At 40.1% G+C, this 14,861-nt stretch overlaps 1 protein-coding gene across 2 annotated transcripts in view; it reads right to left on the bottom strand.

The window, feature by feature from the left end:
• PPP2R5C (protein phosphatase 2 regulatory subunit B'gamma) overlaps positions 1–13,832 on the bottom strand; it is a 55,854-nt gene extending 42,022 nt beyond the window's left edge. For both annotated transcript variants that reach the window (XM_009280843.2, XM_009280844.2), the window contains exon 1: positions 13,667–13,832. In XM_009280843.2, coding sequence (XP_009279118.1) covers positions 13,667–13,760 — 94 coding nt within the window. In that variant the 5' untranslated portion in view covers positions 13,761–13,832. The remainder of the gene's footprint in view (positions 1–13,666) is intronic.
• Between the last annotated feature and the right edge of the window lie 1,029 nt (positions 13,833–14,861).

The raw sequence follows: 14,861 nt of genomic DNA, 5'->3' as shown, positions 1-14,861 counted from the left end.
TAAACTGTCTTTATCTCAACCCACGAGTTTTCTCACTTTTACCCTTCTGATTCTCTCCCCCATCCCACCGGGGGGGAGTGAGCGAGCGGCTGCGTGGTGCTTAGTTGCCGGCTGAGGTTAAACCACGACAGTCCTTTTTGGCGCCCAACGTGGGGCTCGAAGGGTTCGAGATAATGACAGGTTTGATTGGAATGTGCTAGATTGAATTTATAGCTGTTATTGCTGTTTAACTGTTAATCAGCAGGCTCCTGTGCTTGCCACACAGCTTGCTTGCCTTACTGTGTATTACAGTCTAGTGCTGGTTAGTGGCTCCTTTTTGCTTTTGCTGCTTGCTGTAGTGCTTATCATCTGACTCTACTGTGCCTGGGAACATTTTGATAATAGCAATGGCGATGCGCCTGGGCTGGCAGATGGCCAGGGCATCACTGCTGTTTCTGTGCTGCTGTACTGGACAGGCTGGAACTCCAGTGTGAACTCGAGTCGAAGGGACTGTGACCTGTGGATGAGTCCATGCGGGAGCAGGACAACCTGAAGCATCTGTGGCTGTGGATAAGCCCATGCCAGAGCAGGTCCATCTCAAAGAGTCTGGCCGTGGTTACATCTGTGTCGCAGCAGGTATACCTCTGAAGGGATTGTGGCCCAAGGATAAGTCCACACTGGAGAAGGTATACCTTGAAGCATCTGTGGTTGTGGATAAGTCCATGCTGCAGCAGGTACACCTTGAAGCATCAGTGGCTGCGTATGAGGTCATGCTGGAGCACCTCAAAGCATGTGGCCATGGATAAGCCCACGACAGAGCAGGTATACCCCTGGAGGGACTGCAGCCATGGGCAAGGCCACGCTGGAGCAGGTATATCTCTGAAGGCATTGTGGCCCATGGAGAAGGCCACGCTGGAACAGGTGCACCTCAAAGCGACTGTGGCTGTGGATAAGTCTATGCCGCAGCAGGTATACCCCTGGAGAGACTGTGGCTCATAGATAAGGCTCCACTTGGAGCAGGTACAACCTTAAGGAACTGTAGTCTGTGGATAAGTCCAAGCCAGAGCAGGGCAAAGGGGAGGAGTTCCCTGTTGTGTTAAACCCTATGGTCTGGTCCAAAGGGACCAGGGGTGGAGATTGTAATGGAAATACCTTTAAATCATTCTAAGCCATGATTTGAGTTGCACGTTATAGGAATTACTATAGCAGGAACCTCCTGAAACAACAGAGCACAAGCCTTACACAAAGCAGTGCAAGTGCAGCAGTGACTTGACCTGAGCTGGCTTTGGTGCCCGATAACTCCACGCAACATACCACCTCTCCTGTCCTGAGTGACCACCACTAACAGATGGAGCCCAAAGTCATGGACTAAATGAACCCAGTGGACATTTTACAGGGGTGATCCATAGACTAGGAGAATGACATCTGTGTATTATATCAAAGGATGGGAAGGGGGGTGGGGTGGGTAATGAGAAAGTATTGGATAGTGTGAGACCTGAGCATGATGTAAATGGTACGGAGTAAGGGGTGGAGAATGTTGGTTTTGGCTGGGATAGAGTTAATTTTCTTCATAGTAGCTAGTATGGGGCTATGTTTTGGATTTGTGCTGGAAACAGTGTTGATAACACAGGGGTGTTTTAATTACTGCTGAGCAGCGCTGACACAGAGTCAAGGCCTTTTCTGCTTCTCACACCACCCCACCAGCAAGTACACACCATATGACGTCATGCTTAGCATATAAAGCTGGGGAAATAAGGAGGAATGGGGGGACGTTCAGAGTGATGGCGTTTGTCTTTCCAAGTCACCATTACATGTGATGGAGCCCTGCTTTCCTGGAGATGTCTGAACACCTGCCTGCCGATGGGAAGTAGTGAATGAATTCTTTGTTTTGCTTTGCTTGCATGTGCAGCTTTTGCTTTACTTATACTGTCTTTATCTCAGCCCACGAGTTTTCTCACTTTTACCCTTCTGATTCTCTCCCCCATCCCACCAGGGGGGAGTAAGCGAGTGGCTGTTGGATTTCATTAAGTAGAAAGGTACACAACATTTAAAATTCTCCGTTTCTACGTAAAGAAATCTGTTGGCTAAATTTTCATTCAAATGAGCAGCTTCTCATTGGATTATGAGTCTTTTAAAGCAGTATATTCTTCCATCTGATGGAAAAAATACTAAGGGCTGTTAGAATCAAATGAACCATTATCAGAGTAATTAAACAGCAACAGCAAAAAAAAAGCCACCACCCAAGAAAACCCACAGCTTAATAGAGCCTGAAAGAAATGAGAAGCACATGTTTGTCAGTCCTGGACTGAAGCTCAAAACAGGTGCTTCACAACACTAATCCCCTCTGAAAGCTGCAGTCCTTGGGGAATCCAGTGCTGAAGGCTATTGCTGGTGGCAGCTATCTCCTAACTACAAGATTACATGGTGGTTTTGAGGATAGAGAAACTAAGTAATGACATTTAACTGTCAAAGATTTAAGGTGGGAGATTTTAAGGACTGACTGGTAATGAAGTAGAAAAAAGCCTGCTGTCATTTTATACTATTTGGCATAATTTTTACATACTAAAGAACCTGAGGCACTGAAGTTACTTCCAATAACATCTTTTCCAGGTATACATAACAAGTCTAATGATAGTAAAAGTAGATCAACAGTGAATAATCTGTGCACCTATCTAATGATTTTTTCAAAGTGGACCAACACCACCCTGCACCTAAGCTCCTGCTTTACAAAGAGTTTTATCTGAAGTCAACTGTTTTCTTAGAAGCCATATGAAATTTTAAAAATCCTTAAATATTATTACAAATATATTCTCAAGAGAAACAAGGATTTTTAGACTATATTAAAATGTTTAAAAATAGAAAGTGAAGAGTAAGAGTGATAACTATATAAATACTTTAAAGGCAATGTACCATAAAGAGGAAAACAGGAATGCTTATACAGGAAATGACAAGCAAAGCCAGCCGAAATGGGCTTGAGCTAATGAAATAAAAATTCCACCTGAAAGTTAGGGAGAAAAATGACAGGGAGGATAATCAAATAGACAACAGAAGAAAAAATTGTCTTAACAAGGGAAGAGAGAAACCAAACAGATAAAGAACTCTCAGTAGAGCTTTTTGGCATACATACAGTTAATATGACAGCAAACCCCATTTTTAAACAGAAAGCACCTACTAGAAACCTAAGAGAAAAGTCCTCAATTTCCTAGCCATTACAGTGTACTTGAATCCATTCTCAGGGCATAAAAACAAACTTATTATGCAACATCTTCAACTGCATTTGAAAACTTTAAAATTATTTATAAATATGTATAACAATCTCTGAAAGAATAAAGCACTACTGTGGTGAGACCAGGCTTGAGTTACGTTACAGAACATAATGCAAGTGCATGGTGTAATTCAGAAGACTATTTATATTAAGTAAATTGAAGAAACCCATGAACCACTGAATAAACGCTGCCACTTTGGACACTTGGTTGAAATAAGTCATCAGCTAATCAAGCCTAACCATCTGCTGTAAGCAGAAGTGCTGTTTCCTGAAACACACGCAGACTCCATACATCAACCCAGAATTCTAGTCAGATACCACTCATGAGTCTGAGTAACTTGCCAATCAGTGTTACCTGTCACACATCTACGATAAATATAATTCAAGGAACAATCAACCTCCAAAATGTAAAATAACTTCATTATTTCCCTAGAGCGTATCAGCTTGCTTCTTCGTCTCCTCACTCCTCATACATATGCTAAACCCTGGGGGTTACTGCTTGCTTTCTATTGGATGCTTCTGAGTGACAAAATAGGTGGATTTGATGATGACATTTAGAATAATTATTAACAGAGAGCACAATAATTCATTGAAGAATGCTGGGTCATGTGTTGGCTTAGAAAGAGATGACATACTAGATTAGAAAGCATGAAGAAAAGCGCTCCATGGTTTTCTACAAACTCAAGTGTTTCACACCCTAATGCAACCAAATGCACAGCCCCCATGCAAGAACTCTGGTTAAGTTATAAGCACAACTGCATGTACACTCCAGTTTCCCTGAAGTTAACATTTATTTTTAAATTAACACTTCCATAACCTTTTCTTGATGACAACACTAAGTCAGCTTTCTAAATTCTCCATTCTCTTCAAAACTAGAAGTAGGATGGGGAATATGGTAAGTCTTTGAGAAGTGTATTCATAGGGAGGGCTTTAACAGTGCAGGTAACTCTTAGCCGAGATGCAAACTGAGGTCCTGAATGGTTGATTGACAACTAAAATCATCCCAAATTGCCATACAGCATTAAAAATTCCAGCAGTCATTACGAGATATGCAGAAGTATCACCAAATACCACCAGGACTTTTTTTGTGGTTTTCTTGAGAGCAATTTCTTACTGTCTATTAAAGTGTATTAAGTCCCAACCTCTGTGTGTGGGTTTTTGTTTGTTTGTGAGGTTTTCTTTTTGGGGGGAAGGGGTGTTTGGGTGGGTTTTTTTGTATTCCCTGAAAAATCCTACTTTCCAATTCAGTGCATAGTTTTCCTCATTTTTTGGCATAAGCAACACTTCCTTAGCCCCATACGCCTGTGAAATTTAGGCACCTCACGTGAAGTGACACAGGTAAAAGAAATGGTCAAGCACAATAGCAACAATGTTTTGGAAAGAAAAAGAAATAATTTTAGAGCTAGGTCAGTAACTTGCTTAGCAGCCAATGGTGGCCATGTCAAATGCTAACAACAATTACTTCAAATGCTAACAGTAATTACCAGCAGTTCCCTGCTAGGAAATAAAAGTTATGTTTCAGCAAGGAAAGTTTTGACTCAGATATAGTAGAAAGCCAATTATGCCCATTTCAAAATGTACTAAAATATGTGCTTTCAACAATCATATTTTAAGAAGATTAAAGATACAATATACCTGCACGTTTTGTCAGGAATTAAGAGCTTAAGAATTTTCCATTTAACTAAAAAATCATTCCTGCACAATCCAACATTATTTTCCTCATATCATATCTGTCAGGAAACATGCACATTTCCTTCAAACAGATGTCTTCAGTCTCTGGTCAAACTAGCCTTCAGTCTCACAAAGGAATTCTAGTAAGAACAGAAACTGTACCTATTAGCAACAGCGTCCCTGCTTAGCTGCCAGAAAAGCTGAGGTTCTGGTGAGAATTTGCACCAAATTTCCACCCCTCTCACACATCAGAAAGAGTGGAGAATTTCATTACGTAATACATTTAAATTGGAGCCTCCAACAAATTTGTAAATTTACAGGGCACAAACAAGTTGCTTGGCTTTATTAGCTATGAAGCCAAGACTGACCCACTACTGCATGTCCAGAAACCCTGGACATGTTCAGACATATCACTCCCAGCACATTTCCCAAAATATTAATTATTTTGTTTACAATTTTCTTTTTAAACAGAAGATTTAGATGTGCAATGAAAGCAATTTACTTTAATTCCTTCCATTTAAAAATAAGCTTTAGGATTCTTTATCCCTTAAGCTACGTTAATGAATACTGAGTTTCCAATAAGAGGGAGTGAGAAAAGTTACGCAGTGAAGTATAAAGTAAAATTTTGAGCATAGAAAGGTTGTCTTTATTCTGATTCAAAGGTCAATAAAATCTTAATTTCCTACTGGGACAAGAACAACACAGAAGTTTTAATATCATGCAAATAACTTTAACAGACAGTCCTCAAAAAACTCTTGTGCATTAATTTTTGGATTTGAAGATACTTTATATAGAAGATTAGATGTAACAGGAGCAAAAGACATGAAAATATTCTGGGAATAGGTTAGAAGAAAGATTCTAGTGTTAAGACTAGCTACAGTTTGTTCGGAAAATATTTTCTGAAGAAAAGCTTACTACACCCAAAGGACAGACAACACACTTTTTCCTTAAACTATTTATGGGATTTCAAGCTTTGATCAATTTTGTTCAAGTTTTCTTTCCAACGTGGCTTGAATGAACATAGGACACCTTTGAAACAGCACTGACATTGTTATGCTTTTACTTTAAATACAAAAGCAATACCAGAATTCAGTTCTAGAGGCTGTGTGAAGACACACAGCTGGTAGCTTTAATCCAAAAATGCAAATTAAAAACCTTCCGTAAGACTCCTCAAAATGAGAAAGTGTTTCAACTTAGTAGAGTGCTATGAACTAGAAAAGTCCCAAATGAATAGTTTACTTCATTTTTACATCTTTTACATTTCATATATCATCTTTTCTTTGTGTAACTTATAAAGAATTTACTTCATAAAATTCAGATCCATATCAGTAACAAGAGCAATTATGAAAAATTAACATAAAACTGTCACTTCCACTACTGACAACAATCCAGAGTCAGACCCCACCCCTAATTTTAACTGCATTTGAAAAACAAAACTTAATTGGCAAATTATAGCAGAAATGGTGTTGCATGATTTGTATGTGCATTAAGTGGAATTGACTAAAAGAGGTGTAGATATGGCTTTAAAATATCACGCGCTCAGAGCATCATTTAACTCAGTTTTGTCATTTGAGACACAAGCGTGCGGACAGAAGCCAAGCACCGGCTCTGTTAGGCTGACAAGACTGTACTGTCACTGGTATAGGGTGTTTCTCTTGGGCATAAAGGTTAGAATGTAAAAGCCACCACCACCAGAGGAACATCTTGTCTGCATATGATGTAAATATTCCTGTATCTATTAAATACCACTGGTGCTCACTTAATCTGCGCGGTTTACAATGCAGTTTCAGTAGCTAACAGTATTTGATAGCACATGGAGAGAATCAGCTGACTCTACTGAAGTTGAAATTAATTATTAAAAGCTTCGAACAGAAATGGGAATAAAAATTTTCCTCAGAAACAGATGACACTGAATTTTAAGATTAAAATGCATTTCATAGCAAATCACAAAACAGAAGATTTTTGATGTATGAATAAAAATTGAGGAAGAGATGCATTTATGCCGATACAATTTTGCTTCCTTGAAAGGGCACGCAAATTACACCATGAGTCAGTAACCGTAACTTAAAAATTCCAGCTGACTACCTTCCTATAATTTCACGGAATTTTCAGCTCAACAAAAAGTCCCCTCCAGAGACATTTTATAGTGATACCCTTAGAGATTTTAAGTGCAGTGTGAACACTTAACATCCTCATTGCTTCCAGCAGCAGAATTTATACATACACTCTTCATATGGGCAAAGGATCTATACAAAGATAAAAATAACCCAAAGTGAAGTAAAAGGAATAACAGAGCACACAGAGTAAAAGCAGTAACAAGGTAAAATACATCCTCTGATACAAAGTGATGCACAGTAAGTGAAGAGTTAATAAGCACGTCACCATGTTAAACGCAGCAGGAGTGATAACTAAGCAACCTCCTTTAAATCTCCTCTTGGTCAAGTATTAAAAACACTCCCCATGAGTTGCTTCAGTATGTACCATTAAAAAACTATGTCTATGTCTGGCTGTGTACTGTGGCTATGACTGGATGTCCTTCAAAAAAAACCTAGCAAAACCATACAAGAGGCAATACAGCACCACAGGCATTTGTACCATTATCAATCCTTTGACAATTCATCAGATGATTATCTAATACTAATTGATGAAACTCTTAAGCCAACGTTTCACAATCCTATAGATACGAGCAGCGTAGGTTCATTAAGAATAGAACTGCTGCTTGTTGTTGAGAAGATGGTCTTGTTTCTCCTTTTTGAAGCAAGACTTTTAGAAAGGAACAGTGGCTGCGTTTCAAAGCTAACGATTCAGTGTACAACTGGTTAAGCAATGTTAAAAAGCAGCAGTGGCTGAGAACTTGCTATGAGGATGTAAGAAACTTTTGGCAAGAGGAATGACTATGAACTCCAGGAGTCAAGCTGAGTATCAATGGAGTCTGGGTGGCTTGGTAGGAAGGCACAGGTATCAGCCCAAACATGCAGCTCATTCTCAACCGTTCAGATTACCAAATTATAATTGGCTCATATGGGAGAAAAGGGAAGAACAAGCATTTTTTCTCTCCTTTAAATCTCAGCTAAGGTTCATCCATTTGATCCAAGACCACCAACAACTATGACCCACAAGCAGGACAGAAGATGTGTGCTGGCCATGAAAAAAAACCTTGTATTGGATTAGCAGGGTTGAAAAAAGTTTTGAAGGTCTTTTGCACAGGAATATTTCCACAAAAGTAAAAACAAACCCGCAACTTTACAAGTAGCTGTAATTTTTTAATTTAGATTCACTGAAAGAGAATTAGCACGATTCATCACTGTGATAGAAGCATCTCTGAAGAAAGTGATTAAGATGTCTACTCTATGTACCTTTCTTCCCAGGAAGACTTTCCTCACTTCTCACAACAGAGAGTCACTGTACCTTAAATGTTTACTAAATTTAAATGTGTTGAAGGATTAAAGGTAATTAATATTTAAATAAACATACATGCTCAGACCAGTTAAATTCATCATCCTTAAAAATACCTACTTATGTGGAAAATGCAAAATGTGTGTGAAGCTGAAGATTATCATTACACAGAAAAGACAGAAGGAATAAAACAGATTCATTTTCCACTGCAGTATACACTAACAGCAAAAAACCAGTAGCATGAAAGGTGACTTTCATGGTACTTCAGGTTTAAATGCAACATGCAGCTCACTTAAAAGTTGTTTCCTATGTTTACACATTGTCAAAAGGGACTTGACCTTTCATAGCCAAGTATGAAAATATAAAGTGGAAATGCACCTTGCAATAGCTAGATAGCACTTGGTTGCTTCAAGAACATGACAGTAGTTCATAATGATCAGGTAACTTTTCAGCTCCAGATCAAAGGTGGCCCAAGCTCAGGGAAAACACCACCGACAGGTGCTTGATGCTATGGCAGTACCTACCCCAACTCAAGTGATCTTTCATCAGACTTTGACAAGAATGCAAATTTCTATCTAAATAGTCAGATATTTACATCACAAAAACATTACCACTGACATTTTTAGCCATACCCCGTAGAAAAGCACTATGTGAAGATGGAATATGAACTACCTTCCACAATCCCTTACTCAAGATTAATACATATGAGGAGCACATAGAAAGAACGGACAGAGTTAACATGACTTACATCTTCTTTGAAAAAAGTCAAAGCATCTTTCACGAAATCTGAAGTACTTAAATAATGACAAAGTTGAATCTGTCAAAAAAATTTGCTGCTCTGGAAGGTAGAGGAGAAAGATGGGCAGTGAGATATTTGAAACAGGTTACGGCCTACAGGAAGCAGCAGTTTGAGTTGACACAGTATTAGGGTGTTCTCACTCTCCTTCCCACACAACTTTCCGTATGTCTTGCAAAACATCTTGAAAATAATTTTTGAAAGGCATTAACAGACATTATCAATCCCAGCTAGTCAGCAACTGAGCCACTAAAGTAACTTCTATATTCTGCTAATTCTGCCATTGCAGATCACAGCATAGTTTTACCTATATTTTGTTCAAATATCTGTGTCTTGAGTTCATAAAAACACTGGCATTTGGGCTACTTCTACATTACTGAAAAAACAGTATTAAGAGATTTTTCTTATCAGCACTGAACTGTATTCCTAATGAACTATGTGTGCCCCCCCAATGAATAAACATTTATAATCTGCCTACAGAATGAATTACAAATATTTTCTACCTGCAACTGCACTCTGTACTACAACTACAGTTTTCAGCAAGACAACTCACAACAGTAAATATGAAACTCTGAAGTCTAGTGACAAATGTTTACTGTTTGTCCTAATCCATGCTGCTCTTACAGCTGCTTTCTTTGCTTGAAGTGCTGAGATAGAAATCAAAAGGTCCTCATTCCTTCCCCCAAGCCTCATCTCATTTATGTGGATCCTCCTGTCAGGGTCTTGAGTGCACTTCCATCACCCTAGGGGTTTAGCTGCCAGAAGGGCTCCGTAAGGAGAAAGACGCATCTTGGAAACACCATCCAGCTCTGCTTCTCTCCTTGTTACAAAAACCTTAAATTCGTAATACCTGATAACCCTCTTCTCTGTGCTGTCCTAATGGCATCTTCATAGCTAGTGACCTATGTACAAAGATCCTAAAGGAGGTCTCCATGCAGATACCCCACGACCAGATGCTTTGGCTACACCATTTGTTTCACAGCCAGCTACAAGCTCAAGTCTCTATCCAGGATCACAAACCACAGTAATTATTCCACGGCCATAATGGCTGCTCAAACTGAAATTGTAATTTTCTTGGAAGCTTTGGATCATTTCAACACAAGGTAAGTTTTCAGTTCACCATGATAACCAGTGACAAGCAGCTCAGCTGACTGTTATGCACTATCTTTATGCTCCAGAAAGATCAATGCAACAGTAGAAGAACTCGGATCTCCTGGAAAGCCTGTTGCGGGTGGAATGACCAAGGGCTCACCACTCCAGCAGGCCAAACACTCTCACTGAGCCAGTGCTTTCAGCACACACAAATAACATGCAGTAATGGCTCCATGCCACTTGGCGTTCAGTGTGGCTTAGGCTCTTTTGGTGCTTGGTATTTTCCAACAGGTCCAAAGTCATCTTCTGCAGACCTGATTTCTACACATTGGTCCTGAACAACTGCCAATAGTCTATGGTTGTGACAAAGGGCATAGTCTCACAGTACCTGAATGAAGAAAGGAGAGCAGGTGTACTGACAGTGATCAGGGTCAGCCAACAGTCCAGTGGTTGCTGAACAAGTCCACAGTGAAGAGGCACACCAAGCCAGGCAGTCAACACATCAGGATCCAGATCAGCAAGGTACGCGGCTGGACAACCACATAGCTGCAACCTAGCTGAGGCAACGACCAAGGCCAAGGGCCTGAGCTTAAAGACAACTCCTGAATGAAAGGGGAACCCCGACAAGACTTCTCACAGCTCTTTCCACAGCAGTCTGACTCAAGATTACACGGCTGCACCATATCCAAGATGACCTTGAGTACCAGCAGCCAAATGAACTGCAGGACAGGGTATTTGGAGCCCCAACACCTCCTATCCTACAAATACCTACTGTTGCTCCTTATTGGTGATTTCGCAGATACCAGTGACAGCAACAGCATTCAATAAAATTCCGACACCCTTATTTCCTATTCACAAGACTCCTAACATTATTTTTAAAAAACCACCTGCATCTATTTTTCCAACTGTGTTGTTTCGGCAAAGCTGTAAGTAGCCCAGACAATAAAGCTGTCTGCAGTTCAGGAGGGGCAGGAGGAAGGGGAACAAGCACCCACCCCATGTCAGATCAGAAGATTTCCTTTTTATTCTGCAAACATTACATACTCCATATGATGCAGGTACAGAAAGTGTTTTAGAATCAACTTTAAAAGCAAGATTTCAATTTTTACTTTCAAAGAAGTCCTGATAGTGTAGTCCACAAGGCTTCACAGATTTTTTTAAAAATAAGATTAAGGCCAAATATGGTAGCTACAATATAAGGGTAAAATAAAATACAATACTTCACCTCAAAATTTTAGTTTAAAGATTATATGAAATTGGTGATAAAGCAGTATCTTCTCTATTACAACAAACTAGATCTACTAGAAACAACTGAGGGACTTGTGTCATCCCCCCTCTTTTGATATTGAAGTTTTAGCTCTTACAGCTGCAAAGAGGAGTACTTCTACTAGAAATTCAATCCTATACTGCAACAGATGATGTAAAAGGACAACTGTAAAAGTAGCATGGATTGGGACAGACGGTAAACATTTGTCATTAGGCTTCAGTCACCAGTTCGCTTTTACTGCTATTAATTTTCTATGTAGTGTTCAAACAGGCTTCATTTTGGAGGCAGATCAGTACTGGTAACATCAAAGCAGCTAGTGAGGTGAGGTACACACCAAAAACCAAAGCAACTTCTGTATACATACATGTATGGAAGAGATGCTTTTCCCCTCCCAGTGTCAAGAAAATCCTCCGGGCTATAATACCAGAGACCCATCTAATTTCCTACCACCTGAAAAATGCAAAACAATCTCCCAGTTATTCCTTAATTGCTTACAAGGAAGTCCATTCTCATCACCCATTTAGGAAAAAACAGAAAACCAAACCACAAAACCCCCTTAACCTCTACTTTACTACCGTATTACCCAGTGCACCAAAAATTTAGGTCTTAGAAAAGTAAATTTTAGAACAGTTTCTTAAAATTCGTTGTTTCCACAATCATGTATTTGATTGGAGCAACAGGGATAATAAATTCACTGACAAGAACCTTGTTATTGTATTGAGACAAAGGATTATTAAGGTTCATCATTATAACATTTCATCATTCCGATTCCAACCTTGGTTTGTTTTCCTGACTTGCACCTTTAAAAGATGATGCTTCTCCCCTTCCAAAAGGGAGCATCTATCAGAGAATTAAGGTGATTTGCGCAGAGTGAAAAGCGAAGGCCTGTCTACAGGTCAGGCAGTTGCATTTATATTCCCTTGACAACAAGCACAGTCCCTATTCTAACTCAAGGGAATTTTATCGCATTTCCCCCCCACTCACAGACCAGAATTAGAGTCTTCTAGAATACATCCAGTCCCACTCCAGACAGAGAAGGATATAGCTCTTAAAAGGTAAAGAGAAATCATGATTTCTTAATACATGAAGACCAGTGCTACTGCTGAAGAGGAACAGGCTTCTGAACAGTTGGGTGTTTTTAAACTTTCAAAGCAAAATTTTTGTGTATGGAATATTAATAAAAAAAATTCTTTTCAGTACTAACATCAAGTCTACACCAGTGAAAGCTGAGAAGCAAAGGTAATTGAGAATGGATCAGCTGTGTTTCTTGCATATAAATGCCATTGTTCAAGGTGTGCTGATCCCAGCCAATACATGTTCTGCTTTCATAAAAAGTTCTAAACCAAAACCACCTTAAGGAAGACATGAAAAAAAAAAGCTTTGGTTGGTTAACAGCCAGCTAAAAAAATACACAAAAAACACCCATAGCAATGCAAAATTTTACTAACTGCAAAAATACAGAAAAAGAGATACACACTCAGTATTATGCAAAAGCATCATACCAACATGTATTTTCCCAATGAAATACATAAAATGTAGATTTGCAATGCACTAATTCTATAAACCCAAAAGAACATATTCTGTGAAGAAATTTAACATTCAAAACTGCACAAAGCAATAGGCACATAAGAGCTCGCTTGTTAAAGCCGAACTGCATCTCTTCTAAGAAATGCTTTCTGAATACATAAAGGATATTTTCATAATAAATGTCACATCTCCCCCTTCTTCCCCAACAACACTCCCAATTCTTTTACAAGCTGCAGTGGATTTTAAAGGAGCTCTATCCGAACGACTCACACAGAAAAGGCTTTGAAGCACACCAAACGTTTGCCCTTATTCTATAGAAACTGTATAGCCGTAACTTGGCTCTTCCCTCCCCCCCACTCAGTACCTTTCTGGGGTAGTGACTTCACATCCTTTGACATCAGCACAGCTTGAAAGGGGGATGGGAGAGTTACGGCAGAAAGCAGTAAAACCTGCTTTTAACTGTGTATGCAATGCCTCTACGAATTCTTAAATCTTCCCAAAACGCATTTAATAGAACACGGCTTTCGATCTCCCCCGGTTTTATTGCGGCTGTAACAAACCGAAAGGGACCGGGCTACAAAGGACTTCCTGCCCCCCTTATCTGAGCACCACAATAGCCATTTATTAGCTCGCCAGAGGGTCGCGATTCACTCGCACAAGCACAATAACTCACCTCTAATATGCAAAAGGGCCACGGGCTGGAACGGCCCATTGGAATTGGCTGCGTCAACCACCATCCTGCTGCCAGCTCTGTTACATGTCAACATCTAGGCTCCAGCAGGCAAGGCAATGTATTCCTTAAGGCAAGAGACCAGCCTCCATTTTAGTTTAAAAAAAGACAGAAACTGAAGCGCTCTGCAGCTGGAGGGAACTGGCTAGTTAGTGATGTCAGCGGGCGGGAGGAGCCCCATTGGCTAACGGCAGCAACTTAAAATGACACCGAGGCGGCCGCGAATGAGCGGAGGCTGGTGCGGGGCTGTCACTGCGCCCTGCGCCGGCCCCCGGCCCCGGGGCCAGCCCCGCGCCTCCCGCGGCGCCGGGCCGGGCCCAGCAGGAGCGAAGCGGGGCTCGGAGAAGCGGGGCCCGGAGAAGCGGGGCCCGAGGGGGTGACGGGTCGTTGCGTTTGGTTTTTTTTAAAGCAGCGCGATCTTACTGCTGCTCTATTATTTCCCCCGCAGGTAATACTCGGTGCGCACCTGCTAGAACGAGCACAAGCATTATTTTTTTTCCTGTAAAAGCCAAAAGCTTAATCCTTCCTTCAGTAAGGTCGCCAAGAATTACCAAACTGCAGTTCAACTTAACCACGGAAAAACAGCGTTAAGAGGAGCATCCACAACTTTAGCTTTCAAGAGCCATGTTAAAAGGTGATTCACAGTAAGAATTATTGTTAGGAGTGATTTCTAAATATAAAACCTTATAAGCATTCCCATGAAGTATTTTATGACTGGTTGCTAATATGTATGTTATGAATTAAGATATAGACATATGACATTCAGGAGATGAAAACCTCATGTTTCGTGCTCATCTGAGTATTTCTTTCAACCTAGAAATGGGCATATCTTAAGTTTAACATAATGTTGATAAACTTGGATATTGCAAAATTCAGGTTTTCCTTTCTAGAAAGCTCAGTAATTATAAGTAACTCTTTTTTATTATTAAAAACTAAGGTATTGCAGCACTAAGAACCAATATATAGGCACATGGAAACAGTTTTCCTGCATAATCCCAGAAATACAAAAAAAGCACAGCATAACAATTTCTAAACTTTTTAGTCAAATTACTTAAGGTATTTGGAACAAAACTGTAAGCAACCTTTTCTTCACCATACGAGACTTGCACATTTATTTTTACAATGAGCTATTTGAGGG

This window comes from Aptenodytes forsteri, unplaced genomic scaffold, assembly GCF_000699145.1.
Source record: "Aptenodytes forsteri isolate BGI_AS27 unplaced genomic scaffold, ASM69914v1 Scaffold193, whole genome shotgun sequence".
NCBI classification, from domain to species: domain Eukaryota; kingdom Metazoa; phylum Chordata; class Aves; order Sphenisciformes; family Spheniscidae; genus Aptenodytes; species Aptenodytes forsteri.
The sequence above is the reverse complement of the archived record's forward strand: the minus strand, read 5'-3'. Positions and strand labels throughout refer to the sequence as shown.